This window comes from Rhinolophus hipposideros, assembly GCF_964194185.1.
Source record: "Rhinolophus hipposideros genome assembly, chromosome: 10".
Classification (NCBI taxonomy): Eukaryota; Metazoa; Chordata; class Mammalia; order Chiroptera; family Rhinolophidae; genus Rhinolophus; species Rhinolophus hipposideros.
This window is the reverse complement of record NC_138056.1, coordinates 68990600-69008703: the sequence shown is the minus strand read 5'-3', so window position 1 is coordinate 69008703 and position 18104 is coordinate 68990600. Positions and strand designations below refer to the sequence as shown.

Genomic DNA, 18104 nt, shown 5'->3' with positions numbered 1-18104 from the left:
AAAAACGATGTATTCTTAATTTTAGCTAAGATGGTCTTTGTCCACAAAAAGTACAGGAAATTGAACATGAAATAATGAAGGCTTAATATTTGTGCACTGCTGGAGTGCTTCTGGGTGATTATATTTTAACAAAAGTTAATGGCCAACTAATAGAAATAATGAGCTGAAGTGAAAATCCAATATGAGTTTGATGAGCAGAACATTCTGAATAAAGGTATACTAGAGAAAATCCCCATGGAACATTTCACATCTTAGTACTTCTGGAGCTTATTAGTTTTAATATGAAAATGGACATGATTGATAAAGGAACCTAAATGGGTATGTGCTGGTGATCTTTAAAAATGATGGGGCAAAACCTGGAGATTCCTTAAAACTCAGAGAAAAAGGAAAAGAGTAAAAAAGCCTTTAAAAGGCTTCTTTTCTATTTCAGTTAACTCCCCAGGCATATTCATCTATATGTGCATGGTCTATAATGCTGATCATGGAACAAATAAATACTCAGCCTACTAGTACAGAAACTATCTCAAAAATACTGAACTAGGAATAGGTAAGATTGGTGAGAATGGCCATGCCAAGAATAGATGAGGAGAAGTGGCGGTCTGGGGCTCTGATGGACAAAAAAAATGTCAATTTAGGGGCAGACTGAAGAATAACAAAGTTATTACACTGAGGACCTAAAAGACTCCTTTAATCCAAGACAATAACTTAAATTTAACGTATCCTTCCCCTTGATTACTGGAAAATAGAAGTGGTAGACAATTTCCAGAATATTGATAAGAATTGATGTCATGATTAAATGTTCAGATGATACCATCATAACGACCACCACCACCATCATCATCGGTGGCAGTAGCATCATTATCATCACAAATAACATTCATTGAACACTTACTAAATGCTATTCACCAGCCAGCGTATTTTACATGCAAAATTTCAGTGAATTCTCACCATGACTCAGTGACGTTTACTCTTTTGGATTCCAATTTTACAAATAAGGAAATAAATTAAGTAACTTATTGAAACCTCATAGTGTGTTGGATAAGCAGGGCAATTAAGTCCTATTTTATATAATGGGTTGTACTGTTACCTACAATGTTAAAGTGCTTTGTAAATTATAAATGCTATACACTTTAAGCAGTTGTCATCATGATTAATAATATGATTTTCTGTTGGAGCAGCAGTTCATATTGAAAATTCTGTAATATAAACAACTCGTTCTATGATATAAATAGCAAACAACTGAAACAACTCACAAGCGCTAATATAATCTATTTTCTTATATAGTTTAGATGTACTGTTTAGGGCCAAATAAATGAAACATTTTGTAATATATAAGCAGGCTACTTATTTGTTAATCAGAGTTTTTCTAAAACTCATATTATGTTCTAGTTATTACTTATCAAATTTTAAATGTTAGAATAATGATTTATGTATTTCTTTAGTGAAACAGGTAAATTGAAAAATGCTGTGTTTTGAAGACCCCTCCACCCCTAAAATAAATAAAACCTGAAAGATTGAATCAAAAGCCAATGAGTTACTTGGTACTCTTTTGATAAAATGAATGATTTACTATTAACCTTCACTTGTTGTAACATCACATTTATAGTTTAGAGTTAAATTGCAGTTAACTCCAGGTTCAAATTCATTTTCTGAGTTTCTGATGTTTTCAGATGATTAGATATTTTTCTGCATCCGTAATATTTCATAACCTATCTAAGCCATTGTTCCTAAGAATTTTATGCTTTTAAATGCTATATTTCTCACATTTAAATGTTTCTCTTATAATACATTATTACTTTAACTCCTTTTCCCCAATTCAGTACGTCTTTATTTGTCAATATCGGAAACACTATTAACTGTTTCAATCTTTAACTTGGAATGAACTCAAAACAACTGTAAAATTGTGAATGAAGGACAAGGCTAATTCATTTAACTTTTAATTTTCTAGTTGTAGGTTAGATGAGTGAGGAACATATTTCATGTAGATCACATGAATGGTGAATATACTTATTTTATAATAAAATAAACCATGATTTGAATCTGTAGCCCCAATGTGAAACATACATGATGCAAAGTTTTCAAAGCCTTAACAGTTTTCTAACATCTCTCTTTTCACTTAAATTATTTTTACAACTCTTATTAAATGGTGGGTGTGCTTTGTAATGGAAAGAAGTGAGTTAAAATTTCTATAAGAATATAATTTGCCACATGTAACTGAGATCATATTTTAAAGAATGTATAATATATACATTTGAAATTTTAATTTTCAAGTTTCCATTCATACTCATATTTTAGAATGAGCAGTGTTCCAAATATCTGTTTTACTCTGCTTGACAAAATACATTCTATTCTTATTTAAAACTTAGCCTCTTATTTTACTACTCAACTATTTTTTATATCCAACTAGATTGTATTCTTCATGAAACCTGGGATTGCCCAATATGATAACAAATCATACATCAGCACAGACAGTGTTTTGTAAGTATTCTGTTGATTTTAAGTGCAATAATGCACCATACCTCTAGAGTTATTAAGTTAAACCATTTTACAAGCCTAAACATGTAGGCAAAACACTAAGTAAATGTGGCTAAGTCTTGCTTTAAGTTGAATAAATGAAAACATAAATATTTCACATTTTACATTCCTCTCTGAAAAGCACTTCAACCAGAAGTACTGACATCTGGAAAGACTGAGTGACCTGAGTCTAAGGTCAGTGTATTTGTCTCACTAACCCAAATGGTTAGCACTAAGGAGAAAATGGATCAAGAAAACTGGAAAATTCACAACTTTGTTTTTCAACTTCTGGAAAATAAAAAGTTTATCACGCTTTGTTATTAACAGAAAACACAATCTTGTTCCTCTCTCATTGCTTTTGCTTTGACAAAAGAGATATCACCTAATTTTTAAAATTCACAATGTGATGTCTATGAATAGTTGATAAGGAACTTTCTATGGTGAACTGAAATAAATAGGACAAAGCTCACATGCCACCCACAAACATAAAACAAAGTAATGCATTTCAAATGGAATGGTTTTTGCTGAGATGGTGTATATATTTTGATATTATAAAATTTTTTCAATATACTCAGAAAAATGATAACCAAGCAATGTAAATGATTTGTTCTTACAATTGTTTTCTTCTGCTTTAATGAGGTTTGTGCCAGTTTTTTTGTATTTCTATAAGCAAAAATCCAAACAATTCAATTCATTCATGTGCAATTTAACCATATGCAAAACACTGATCTTACCCAAAATCTGTGTGATTTTTGCCTATCCCTAAACCCCTTGACCCAACTAAAGAAAGATAAATTCTCTTTCAAAATGAGATCCCCGATACAACCCATGTCAATACTAGATGATACTCTTTCCAGACAGCATAGATTCTTGGGCCTGAATTGAATCCAATTATTTCACAAATTATATCATCTGACACAGGCAATTTAAATCAGTATTTCTCAGACTTGAATGACAAGCAAAAATATGAAAGAAAAATTTTCAAATATTTCAAAATATCCCAAAATTACTTCAGAAGTTATTCAAATAGACCCCTAATGCTGACTTAAATTATTTAACTACATGATTAGATTCAGACAAACATAAAACCAGGCATAAACTCCTATCCTTACAGATCAAATGAAAAACAAAACTATAAAGCAACATATGTCACATTATTTTAACATATTGGAGGACATTGTTCTGTCAAAGCTGAATCAGCATTTGCAACACCAATAATGGTAATGATTCATAGAGCATGGGACTTTTGAAATTGGCATACATCTTTCTTTCCCATTTATACTTCTATGATACCCTTTGGTTTTACTTACCAAAGACAAATATTTACACATTATATATATCCCTCTGCACATTTTTCATTTGCCTGTGGCAACTGAAGTAATCCTATTGTATTTTGCATCAACATGATTCAAAAAAAAAAGAAGGCAAATAGGCATAAATTTCACTTGGAAGTATTCCATCACAAAGTGATTATCCAAAAGATCCAGAATATGTTTATATTATTTTTAATATTCATATTGAAATGAGAACACCATTTCTAAAAATTATCATAGATAACTTGTGGATCCCAAAATCTGCTGATCCAAAATGAAAACCAAAAATAACTAGCTTCATAAGCATTTACTTTCTTTATAACCTGGTGAAATTCGCAATTTGTAACTGAAACACCACAGAGTCAAACAAGTCTGACTATACTGAAGGACTTTGGGTTCTATTTAATCCCTACATAGACAAAACCATATTTCAATGTGTTTATAAAATATGTTTCACAATTACTGCCAGACTGTTTCTTGTGTACTTTGTGTGTAACATTTACAACTTCAAAAAAGTTTGATGTGAAGAGTTTAATTATGAAATAGACTTCTAACCTTTTATTCTCTCTGATTGCTCTGTCTCCCTTCTTCCAAGAGATGGTTGGCTTTGGAGAGCCTTGGGGTTTGCACTCTATGACAACTTCTTGGCCTTTGGTAATAATTATTGTTTTCTTCAGTTGATTCAGTGCAAAAGTGGGAGCTGAAGCTATTAAAAAGAAAATGTTAGTTCTACCAGAAGCAATAGCAATAACCTCTAATGTATGATATATTAATATTTTGCAACTTTTCTTCTGGGATACATTTCTAATAAAATCATACAATATCTATACACGTAAAAGACACTAACTCAAAACTTATTAAAGAATAGATATGTTATTGGTTGTTCTTTTCATCAATAGGTGACTGTTTCATACAATGTGGGATCTATAAACAAAGGCTGTTTTAAAAAATGACATGCTTTAATTATGGTTATCAACTTTATTTGTAAAAGACTAATGAGCACCTAGGGTAAAAGGTGAAGGGTCCACCCAAGGAAGTCTATTTTGGGCTTCCTTTGGATAAGTGGAGGTGACCTGTGGAGAAGAGAATTCTGTCATCCATTTCCTATCTATGAGTCTTAACCAGTGCACATTTTACTTTAATGTTATACACAATTGAATGGAGTTTTTAAAGAAATACATTTTTAAGAAATGAAATTATTTAAATTTCAATCAAAAGTTTTATTTCACCGGTTGCAATTATTCATCTAGGTCTGATCTATAATTCATTAATATTATTTTTACTCTATGTTTTATCAAGATATTTTTTATTAAATCTCCCCAGGTAATTCCATTGAGCAGTTGTGCTTGAGGATACTGGACTGAAATAATACAAGACACAGAGACCAAAATAATTATTGTTTTTAAAAAAAGACACTTTTCAATCTAAAAGAGAAACTGAAAGGCATATCTATAAGTCTACTGTATCTAAGACATTTGCTGTACCAATCTGACAATTCTGTAGATATTTCGTAAGCACTTTATGTCCATATAGCAATATACTGCATGGCACAACAACATTAACAATATGTACACAACATAAAAAAGATATGAATGCAATTGAGATGGGTTAAGAAATTGAAAAAATGTGAAGAAACTTATGGGGAAATTGCAAGTAACATTTTTGGTTGCCTACTGGGAATAGAAATTACAAAAGGTAATAAGTCTAGAAAATATGTCTAGTGAATGAAAAAGGGATACATCTGGGAGTGTTTCTAGGTAAACTATTAATATTAACTGGGTGAAAGTTGAATCATATTTTAATGCAGAAATGTTGTAGTATGAGCTAACAAGAAAGTACATTAACATTTTATTGATTAGTTTTAAGAGACTGAAACATGGACTCCTGTACCTACTTTGGATGAATTAGTTTTACAGAAATTTTAAGTTCAAACACTCATAATTCAGTAAGCTGATTTATGGTATGTTACCTTTAGCTGATATACAAATGTTAAGTTCCCAGATTCCTGAGCTCTTGGGTGTTTCTGCTAATGTCGTGCTTTGGGACTTTAAGTGTAGAATAGAAACTACACTTGGGCTTCTGGCCACTTTTGGGAGAAAGTGAGTTAAGATCACCTAAGTATCTCTCTGTATGATAAACATCCCACAACCAACATTTAGGAAACCATCAGAGTGGGTAAAAATTAAAATCCATTCCAGTAGCTCAAATATGCTCAATCTTGGTAGCCTATTCCACTAGATTGAATCTTTCCTCCAGCAAACAGTGAAGTAGTGCTACTGTTCTGGTTACATTTTTATCAAGAGTGTAACCTTATAAGACAGCTGTGCCTGGCCTCAGGAAGGCTTTTATGTAAGGCTAGTAATGGTGGATGCCCCATGATGAGAAAGTGCTTTATTGTGAGTCTCGCCTTGCAAGAGTCACATGCCTACTGGTAGGTAGTTGCTGCTAGGAAAAATATTAAGCATTGTTATGGGAGCAGAGAGAGGCTGCTTGAAATCTACATTCTGATTCTCTACCCTCTTCTTCCTTGACATTCCTTCCAAGACATTCTTCCTTGAAAGGCAACATACATTTCTTATATGATTTTCTTCAATGCCATAGAAAAGATATATTATGAAAACCTGTTAAAACAAAGTTAGGAAAAAATCGTATAAAAAAAGTTATAGGACAAACTGTACCCAATGGTTGCCCCTAAAACTTAAAAAATATATATCAGCAAGACACAGCATTTTTTTTCAAGCCATAAAATAGGTTTTTACAATCACATCATAAAACTTCAGCATAGTAAGAATTAGAGCATGAAAAGAACTAACGCTTTTTCCTATTTATTTACTTAGAAATTGCATACCTAGAATTTTCAGCTCAGCACTCGCATAAATGGCTCCATATTTATTTTCAGCCAAACATTGATACATTCCAGCATCTGACTGATTCACATTGTGGATCATCAATACTCCATTAACCATCTCAACCCTACTCTGTAATGGAATAAAAAAAAATAGATATACAAAGTGAACAAACCATACAGATTTTGCAGTTAATGTCTCCTAGATCAAGGGAGAAAAGTCTGCAATAATGCAATTGACAACTTAACAACACAAATTTACCGTTCATTTTTTATTATAACGTTTCATTTATATTAAAACTAGTTTTTAGAAAAGAAATTCTAACTGTATTTTCCTGTAGTTACTCTTGTGTGTTTCACTTCTAGTTTTGTTTTTAAATGGAGCTGCTTTTGTTTGGTATACTGGTTGAGCTCGTGAAGCACAATCAATAGATGAAGTTATTATTTGAATTCATTTTTTTTAGAAGCAGCAAGGATTCACATAGTAGAAAGGATTGAGGCTACTGATACATGGAACCGAGGTTAAATACAGCTCAGGTCATAAATATCCCTTTATTATATTGATCTGGTCAAGAGTTTACCTTTTTCACTTACTTCCCAACAAAATAACCCAAATAAAAAAACTGAACTGCAATTGAATTCTGTATAAAATTACTAGTCAGAAAACGTAAACTTCATTATCAGAAGAAACGCTATAGAACTAGGGGTGTCCAAACTGCGGCCCGCGGGCCAACTGCGGCCCATGATCCATTGTTAATTGGCCCGCAGCAAATTCCAAAAATATATTTAGTTTACTTAAATAAACCAGGTGAGGCAATACGTACTTCACCTCGAGTGAGTGGCTTGGCTGTTTGTATATTTTACTGCATATGGCCCTTGGTGAAAAATGTTGAAAAAAGTTTGGACACCCCTGCTATAGAAGAAACAAAAACTGTGACAATTGAGCATGTGCCAATTGAGATAAACTGAGGCCATGCACACATTTCAAAAACAAATTTTAAACTTAAAATGTTGTTATACAACCAGGTGTCTTGTCTATTTATGATAAGCAAATCGTTTTTTAAAATGTTAGTGAACAATGCTTTGATTACCTATCAACAGAGATGTCAAGTAATTTGACATCATTTTCAAAATAAACCCATTCGCTTTGCAGATGTATTATCTGCCAGTAGAATTTACTTTACTTGGATGCTCGGAGTAGAAAATATGACCAGCATAGTCCCTTTTCAAGGTTTATATGGTATCCCTAGGGAAATTAGAATGAGGCAGTGTGTCAATACTTCGGGATTCCTACCCTCTCTCTCTCATTTTGTTTCCCCAACAGCTCAATAGTTATTTTTACTTGTGTCTGTGTGTGTGTATGTGTGTATGTAATTGTGTTTGTTTTTTCCAAACTGGTTTTATAATAAGGGAATGTTGAAGATGGATGGGACTGTGGAGATCTGATCTAAACTCTTTTTCACAAAGGAACAAACTGAGCCTAAAGATGCAAATGAAAGACAAGAGGCCCCTTGGAGGACCTGTGGCCCGAATTACAACCTTATATAGTTTCCCTCCATTTTAACCATAAATAGTGAACTATTATCCGTGTCCTCTTTATGCAAAGGCCACAATAAGGAAAGAGCTAAAATTATTACCAATAGTCTGAAAATAAGTAGTAATTGATTTGTTTTCAAATCCAGTATATATTGTTATTTTATAAATAGGTAATAGATTTACTAAAAAGATATTTAAATCTATGGGCAGCAGGATGTCACAGAAAGAACGTGCCCAGGACACAGAAGACTAATATTCTATTCCAATCTTGTCCCTTACTAGACATATGATCTTGGGTAAATCACTACTTACTGAGGTTAACCACCATTATCCACAAAGTGACAGGAACAAGCTAGGTGTTATCTCAAAATCGCTAGAAATGGTAATGAGTCTATGATAATCATTGATATTTTCCTACCAATTTATTGGATTGAATAAAACCTAAAGAAACAATGTGTTACTTTAAAAATGAGGTGATAAACATTAACAAAATGAAAAATAAAAATCACATGATCATATCAATAGATGCAGAAAAAGCATTTGATAAAATACAGCAACCTTTTATGATAAAAACCCTTAAGAAAGTGGGAATAGAGGGATCATATCTTAACATAATAAAGGCCATATATGACAAACCCACAGCTAACATCATACTCAATGGGGAAAAGCTAAAACCATTCCCCCTAAGATCAGGAACAAGACAAGGTTGCCCACTTTCTCCACTTCTATTCAACATAGTACTGGAAGTTCTAGCCACAGCAATCAGACAAGAGAAAGAAATAAAAGGCATCCAAATTGGTAAGGAGGAAATAAAATTATCATTATATGCAGATGATATGATTCTATATATAGAGAACCCTAAAGACTCCACCAAGAAACTATTAGAACTGATAGATGAATTTAGTAAAGTAGCAGGATATAAAATTAATATTCGGAAATCAGTTGCATTTGTATATACCAATGATAAAATAGCAGAAGGAGAAATTAAAAAAACAATTCCATTTACAATTGCTCCAAAGACTATAAAATATCTGGGAATAAATCTAACCAAAGATGTAAAGGATCTGTACTCAGAAAATTATACAACACTGAAGAAAGAAATGAAAGAAGACATAAATAGATGGAAACACATTCCATGTTCATGGATAGGAAGAATTAATATAGTTAAAATGTCCATACTGCCTAAGGCAATATACATATTCAACGCAATTCCTATCAAACTACCAACGACGTTTTTCACAGAAATAGAACATATAATCCTAAAATTTATATGGGACCATAAAAGACCCCGGATAGCCTCAGCAATCTTGAGAAATAAGAACAAAGTGGGAGGTATAACGATACCTGATTTCAAACTATACTATAAGGCTACAGTAATCAAAACAACATGGTACTGGCATAAAAATAGATACATAGACCAATGGAACAGAATAGAGAGTCCAGACGTAAATCCATGCCTATATGCCCATCTAATCTACGACAATGGAAGCAAGAATGTACGATGGGGTAAAGACAGTCTGTTCAATAAGTGGTGTTGGGAAACCTGGACAGACACATGCAAGAAAATGAAGCTGGACCACCTCCTTACACCATATACAAAAACAAATTCAAAATGGCTTAAAGACTTAAATGTAAGATCTGAAACCATAAAATATCTAGAAGAAAATATAGGAAAAAACTTCATGGACATTACCCGGAGTAAGATTTTCACTGATATATCCCCTCGCGCGAGCGAAGTAAGAGAAAATATAAACATGTGGGATTACATCAAACTAAAAAGTTTCTTCACAGCAAAGGAAACCATCAATAAAACAAAAAGGGATCCTACTGTATGGGAAAAGATATTTGCCAATGATATATCTGATAAGGGATTAATATCACAAATCTATAAAAAACTTACTCAACTCAACTCCAAAAAAACAAACAACCCAATTAAAAAATGGGCAGAGGACTTGGGGAGACATTTCTCTAAAAAGGACATACAGAAGGCAAGAAGACATATGAAGAAATGCTCAACCTCACTAACCATCAGAGAAATGCAAATAAAAACCACAATGAGATACCACCTCACTCCAGTCAAAATGGCTATTATCAATAAATCAACAAACAACAAATGCTGGCGCGGATGTGGAGAAAAGGGAACGCTAGTGCACTGTTGGTGGGACTGCAGATTAGTGCAGCCACTATGGAAAACAGTATGGAGGTATCTCAGGAATCTAAAAATGGAACTACCCTATGATCCAGTAATTCCACTCCTAGGCATCTACCCGGAGAAATCCAAAACTCCAATTCAAAAATCTGTATGCACTCCTATGTTTATTGCAGCACTTTACACAATAGCCAAGATATGGAAACAACCGAAATGCCCATCGGTAGATGACTGGATTAAGAAGCTGTGGTACATTTATACAATGGAGTATTACGCAGCCATAAAGAAGAAAGAAATCTTATCATTTGCAGCAACATGGATGGATCTAGAGAACATTATGTTAAGTGAAATAAGTCAGAAAGAGAAAGACAAGTACCATATGATCTCAGTTATATATGGAATCTAAAGAAAAGACTATGCGAATGAACTAATCAGAGACAGTTTTGGGGACGCGGAGAAAAAACCGAGAGTGGTTAGATGGGTGTGTGGGAGGGGGTTGGGGATAAGGGGAAAGGTGAAGGGATTTGGAGGCAGCTGGTGACCACAAGATGGCCTCGGGGTTTTTTTTTGTTTGTTTGTTTGTTTTGTTTTGTTTTGTTTTTGTTTTTGTTTTTGTTTTTGTTTTTTTTTTGTTTGTTTGTTTTTGAAAATTAATTTGGGGAAGGTATTCTATAATGTTGTGGAGATTTTGTTGGGTATCCGATGGGCATGCGTCCTGTTTGGGAGACCACCTCAGGGATGCTGTGGATACCTGATCATGGCATTGGACACCAGAGGCTGGACATTAATGAATGCCAACTATAATTTTATATATATAATGTGATGGTTCGGTGTGGGGTCGGAGGGATGGTGGATGGGGGGAGGGGGGTTCACAGTGTGAGGGATATGGATGATGAACGTCTAAGTATTACCTTGTTTTGTACACCTGAAACTAATAAATAAATAAATTTATGAAAAAAAAAATGAGGTGATAAAAATAAAAATTGTTTATATATTTGATATATTTCTCACTCCAAAAATATAAGGCGAAAGTAAGAAATGGCTTCCAATAAGAATAAAGGAGCACAGTTTGTCCTATGTGAAATCCTGCGAAAAGTACACTGGGATAGGTTAAGTTACCAGCAGTACCTGAGTTAAGAGGGGTACTCCATTCTTCAGCCATCGGTATGTGGGTCTGGGTTTTCCTGTAGCCTTACATTCCCACCGGAGAGGACTTCCACTGTCTAACTGAGTATCATTCAGCTTTTCTACCCAGTGTGGGTAAGCTGTAGGAGAGTAAGCATTAAAAAAGGATGATTTCATTATCACTTCACCAAGTTTAATATTCATATGGACATATTAATTGCATTCATTTTTTTTATCAATTCACATAATTATAGGTGTTTGGAAGGAGCACAGATTTGCATTACACACAGAACTCTATTTCCTAAGTAAAAAAAAAAAAAAAAAACACAGCAGTGATGATATTTTGATAATTTAAAGTACTTTCGTAAGTGAAGTATATCTTACTGATTCATCCACTTCACAACAGTAGCTAGATTCCCCCTCACCCCCCCCAAAGCACCAGAATTTGTTTAGTAGGATGTCAGGTATTTAAGATGCATCACTTTTTCCAAGTATTGGGGCAGCCTCAGCTCAAGTTAAGTAATACGACATGTCTATTTATTGAATACTCTATTTTTGTTTCCACCCTAATAGAACCTGAATGGCTTTGAAAAAACAATTTGTAAATTCACATTTCACTTGGTGTAAATGTTTTCTATACTTACTAGCATTCTTCAAGTATAGAACATTATAACAGAGAAAAATGCTCTTATCGAGAGAGAGACTGGTCGGCGGCTGCGATACCAACCGCTCGTGCAGCGAGAAAAGGGCCAACGAGGGGCGCTGCAGGCCTGTTGGGCCCAGGCGAGAGGCGGGCGAGCGGCGGTTTCTGGGGTGCCTTGCACTTATCTGGGGGCCGCCGCGGAAGCCTTGGAGCGCAGGGCGAGCAAGTCGGTGGCGGCGGGACTGAGTGACAGACGCCAGCGCAGTCGCTGGGGCTTTGACCCGGAAGACGCTTGCTTAGGGCGAAAACACACGGCAAACCCGCTTTCCGAGCCAGCCCCAGGGTTTGCAGCTGTGGTGTGGGGTCCCGCGTGGAGCGGTCCCGCGTGGGAATCGGGGCTGTGGAGGGACACTGCCCCCAGGGTTTTGCACTTACCAAGTAAGTAAAGCTTTGGACTTGAAACTGACTACTTTCACCAGCTGACAGATAAAATGTAATCCCCAGTCCCAACTTTTGTATTCCGTTGACAAATTTCCTTGAGTTGTTGTAATCATAGTTATTTGAAGAATCTGGTGTCAGAAGAGTTAGCTGGATTTCACCCAGCTGCGAGGAGTCTTGACATATGTTGTTAATAGGCACTAGAACATTGGGGATAATATAATTCCGGGTAACATGCCAAAATGCCTTTTTAAATGAAGGAACCTAGAGCACAATCATGTGCACCTGTAGAACTGCTCAGTATAGGGATGCTATAATATAACGATGACAGAGATGGTTCTTTAACATAGAAGTTCCTTTTTATAAATTAGAAAAAAAAATCACAGTGATTGGTTCCTTTTTATCACCCCTCACCTACTTTCTCCAAGTTTTGGCAAGTTCAAGAAGGTGTCCAGTATAGAGGAAGCGATTATTTTGCTCTGTCTCTCTGACTATAACGTTGCTATACTTGAAAAAATGACTTCCACCTTTCCATGTTACTATGTTGAAGATGAAGTTTCTAACATTATAAGCCAGCACTGGTTGCTTGCTTTATGACAAGCTAGTTTTCACTGCTCTAAAGATTAATGTATGGTCAAAATCTAGAAAAAAAAATCATTGTACTGAATAATTCATTAGAAATAAAACATTAGAATTATGTCATATCCACTTAGACTGCTGTTGGGATGGTTTTTTTCCTGAGGGCGCCGTTAGGAGCTCCATCGCCCTCCTCCTCCCATACTAATTGGAGCAATTTCTGGCAGGCACCTTAGTTAGAGGCCTCCCCATCAAAACTAGGTTGAGTGATCACAGCTGCTAGGGACAGACCTCCCCGGCACCCTGGCCAGATTGCCCCCCCAACCCGGAGGCCTAACCCTATAAAACAAAGCACCTGACCCCAATAAGTGCTCAGTCTTTGGGAACAATCCTGCTGAGCCCACTGGCGTAATGAAGCTGTGTTCTCCCTGATCTCTGCCTGCAGCTTGAGTCTCTCGGTCCTCGCCGTTTTCCTGGAACATTTGGTGCCCTGACCGGGAAGACCCAACTGCGCTGGCCCCTTGTGCCACCGGTGTGGGGCGAGAGGCGGACCGCGGAGCGACGGAAGGCCCGGGAAGGGTGTAGGCGTGACCCGCCGATTTTGGCGGACCCCAAACCGGGCCTTCCCCAGGTGACCGTGGCCCCCGTCTCCCCAGCTCAACCTGCTGAGAGGGACCGGGGACAACCAGCCGGATCCTCCCGTCAGACCAGGTAAGCCCCGGGGCCATTGTCCGAGTCAGTCCTGTCCCATGTGACAGAAGGGGAGCCTGATCACCTCCCGTAGGTTCTTATAACCTACCCAGGCAGGGACACCCATGGGAGGGTGTCAACCCGGTGTGTGAGTGACTGATTGTGGGCCTGAATGTTTGCTTCCCCGCCTTTGGCCATGGAAATCTGAGTAAGCTTCACCCTGATTCTTGCGGAGTGTCATTTGGCATAACGGAGATTCACTCCACGGAGTGGCCTGGTCTGTGAATTGTTCTGTACACTGTAGCCAAAGACGCTCCTAAGTTCCCAGGAGGGACGCAAGCAGGGCAGCACCTGAGTAAATTCCCCTCCCCACCGTCTGCGACATCGTACACTATGGGAGGGAAGTAGAGTAAGCCTGCAGTCCTAGACTGCATGTTAAAGAATTTTAAGAAGGGTTTTGGCGGAGATTATGGAGTCTGCATCACCCCAGGAATAATTAAGAACCCTCTGTGAATTAGAATGGCCCACTTTTAACGTCAGTTGACAGCAGAGGAAACCCTAGACCTGGTCGTCGTCCAACATGTTTATATTGTGGTGACCGGCCATCCTGGTCACCCGGATCAGTTTTCATACATTGACTCCTGGTTGGAAATTGCCAGGACCCTTCCACCTTGGGTACAGTTCTGCTCTAGTAAAAAGGGACAGTGCAGGATTCTCGTAACCCAGGCTCCGAAAGAAACTCCTAACTCCCTTCCAACAAAGCCCATTCACCAAGAGGACACAAAAAACTCCACTGAATGTTTGAGGACAGACGTCTGAGTGCCAGAAAAATATTCTGGGGAGCCGTGATCCACTGTGTTTGGGAAGCGCGGAACAGGGGTGCCCTCCCCAGGACGCAGGCACGGGTGGCACATGCTGAGAGCACAGGGCTCCCAGGGCGTGTGCCCAGGGCAATATCGTCCCTTTCTTTAGCCTTTTCAACACCGAGAGCATTTCTGAGGTGGAAGCTCAGCGGACCTCGGGGTGGAGGGAGAAACCTGAGAGCCTTGAAGCAGCGACCCGGCAGTGCTCCCTGGGTGCTCTGGGGTCCCTGCTCCCTGCTCCGCCGCCTCTGAGGAAGCCCGCAGGCTCCCCGCTGTCACTGCATCCCCCCCACGGGCTCCCGTGCTTGGGACCTAGGCGAAACCGCGGCCTGACTGCTGCTACTGGCAGGCTGGTCCCCAGCTTGACTTGGGGACCCAGGAGCATCCCCGGCGGCCACCCCAGCTGCCCCTGCGCTCCGCCGGCGCAACCTGAGCCTTGCTTAGTCCCCAAACTACAGTGAAACCAATTTTGTTTGGGTAATGCGAGAGAGAAAAGGAAATAGGGAGAGACACAGGAAAAAGGCTTCATAAAATTCAGAGACTGCTCGGAAGAGCTCCGGCTTTAGGCCTACTCCATAGGGAAAAACCTTTCTGCCTGTTTATCCATAAAAAAGACAAAACTGCATTGGGGCTCCTAACTCAAACAGTTGGATGAGACCTATCGCTTACCTATCCAAAAGACTGGACCCGGTCACTTCCGGGTGGCCCCCATGCCTGCGGGCTTCAGCCACTACAGTACTCCTCCTCAGGGAAGCTGACAAGCTCACCCTTGGGCAACAACTCACAGTCAAGGTTGCCCATTCTGTAATTACGCTCATAAACTGTGAGAGTCCGAGATGGCTCTCCAATGCCAGGCTCACCCAATACCAGGGACTCTTTCTGGAAAATCCTTGCATAAGCCTCCAGACTGTTCAAGTCAATCCCAGCGACTTTCCTCCCCACAGCCTAAGGCGAGCCAGAACACGACTGCCTAGAAGTCATCACTGAGGTTCATGCCACACGCCCGGACCTACAGGACTCCCCTCTGCAGGATCAGAGGTTACACTCTATAGTGACGGCAGCAGTTTCCTGCAGGGTGGGCTGTGTAGAGCTGGCTACGCTGTGACTACAGCTTCGGAAGTTCTGGAGGTAAAGACACTCCCTGCCGGGTAGTCAGCCCCACAGGCCGAACTCTGGGCTCTGATGCGGGCACTGCAGCTTTCAAGAGACAAAAAGGCCAAATTTACACAGACTCCGAGTACGCTTTTGCCACCGTGCACATGCATGGGGCCATCTGCAAAGAACATAGCCTCCTCACGTCTAAAGGGAAAACCATCAAAACAAAGGCAAAATCCTACAGCTATTGGAAGCTGTTTGGTCACCTCAGCGCCTCGCTATCATCCACTGCCCAGCGCACCAGAAAAGGAACGATGAGCCGGCTGCTGGCAACTGCCTCACCGATCAAGCCCCAAGAGCAGCCACCCAGGCCACAGACGCAGCCATCAATGCTTCCACCACCCCAGCCTCGCCAAGCCCCACCTACACCGCAGCAGAAGACAGCTGGGCACAGAATAAGGAAGCCACCCAGCATCCTCAGGGTTGGTGGATACTGCGTGATGGCCGCTTGTTTATCTCGGATGCCCTGATTCCCTGCATCATTTCAGAACATCACTCTACTTCCCACCTAGGGAAGACTGGACTTAAAAAGCTGCTAGCCAAAAAACTTCTATACAGCCAGACTCACAGCCTTATGCTGCTCTATCACGGAGCGCTGTGCTACCTGTGCTGAGCACAATCCCAAGACCGGACCGACCCCACCACCTGGGGTCCAATGAACGGGATCTGCCCCTTTTGAGGATATCGAGGTAGACTTCACGGAAATGGCCCCTCACCGAGGGACAAAATACCATCTTTTCTTAGTCTGTACCTTCTCAGGCTGAGTAGAAGCCTTTCCCACCCGAACTGAAAAAGCCAGAGAAGTCACCAAAGTTCCCCTCCGTGAAATCATCCCACGGTATGGGCCATTCACAGTGACAACTCATTCACAGTGACAACTGACAAGCCTTGTCTCAGATGTACTACAGCCCTCAGTGTCTCCTGGAAGCTTCACACAGCCTACCGGCCTCAGAGTTCAGGGAAAGTAGAGTGCATGAACCTTACCCTCAAAGAAACATTGCCTAAGCTATGCCAAGAAACCTCCCTGGGATGGACGGATCTACTGCCCTTAGCCGTCCTCCACTCCCGGTGTACTCCTCTAAAGGATGGTTTTTCCCCATTTGAAATTCTCTATGGCCGGCCTCCCCCATTGCTATCATCCATCCCAGGCAACCTCAGAGTAGTAGGTGACTCCCAGGTCAGCTTATTGCCCTGGGAAAGATCCTTACAAGCCTGCACTGACATCTACTAGAAAGAATTCCTATCTCATTAGGAACCCCTGTCCATCCCCACCTTCCAGGTGACAGGGTCTGGGTCAAAGATTGGAAACGTGAGCCCCTCTGCCCAATATGGACGGACCCTCACACAGTAATCCTTGTCACCCCCACTGCTCTTAAGGTCTCCGGAATCACACCGTGGATTCACCACTCCCGCGTCAAGCGAGCAGAGTCAGACGAGCCTGACTCTGGTTCAGAGTCAGACGATGAACCATTGAAGATTATGTTTAAGAAGACCACCTGAGTAACCGTTCTCATTTGTACCCCCCTTAACCATTGTTGCCCTCTGCCTGCTGACCCTTCTGGCCTCTCTTTTGCTCATCTCTGCAACCCCGCCTGATTAGACCCACACCCACAGGGGTCTCCTCCTATTAGGATTTCTGCTATGGGTTTCTCCTCTGCTCGTGCTCGCCTGCCTGCGGCCCTCTGGCTCTTAGGTCTCCTTTGCCTTTCCCCCTTGAGTCTCTCCTCGAAGTGTCGCTGCTTCCAGGGGTCCGGAGCAGGAGCCTCGGACCTCCCAGTCCCCCTGCGGTCTCTTCCCCCGAGGGTCTGTCTGATGGACCTACTTAGCCCAAGCTGGGTCCTCCGATGGCGGTGGAGTCCAGGACACTGCTCTCTGCGACATGGCGGCACCTGGATTGCTGGGATGGTTCGGGCTGCTCCACCCCAGCCCCGCTGCCATGGCCTGGGCCTGACTTCCCTCCGCAGGGCCACACTCCCGGATGCCCAGGACCTTGCCTGAGGGCCCTATGCCTCCATTATCTCCAGCCCCATTGGCGTCCCCTGGATCCTGCCTCAGACTTAACCTGTTATCTGCTCCCAGGCCTCACACAGGCTCCCGACCCCCCCGCCAGAGCTTTTCTGCACCTTTACCCTTCTGCACTCCTCCTGGTACTTTCCTCTCCTATGAAGGTGGTTTACTTTTCAGATGCCGAGGCCCCAATGACTCTGACACTGGCTGCATCCTCACCTTTCCATTCCCCTCCACCTCCCTGTACACG

The 18104-nt window shown here is 40.1% G+C and overlaps 1 protein-coding gene across 1 annotated transcript in view; it reads right to left on the bottom strand.

The window, feature by feature from the left end:
• CNTN5 (contactin 5) overlaps positions 1–18104 on the bottom strand; it is a 1322225-nt gene that overhangs the window by 265196 nt on the left and 1038925 nt on the right. Inside the window, exons 11-13 of the mRNA XM_081062322.1 lie at positions 11486–11622; positions 6676–6805; positions 4383–4533 (exon numbers count right to left, since the gene is read on the bottom strand). Coding sequence (XP_080918448.1) covers positions 4383–4533; positions 6676–6805; positions 11486–11622 — 418 coding nt within the window. The remainder of the gene's footprint in view (positions 1–4382; positions 4534–6675; positions 6806–11485; positions 11623–18104) is intronic.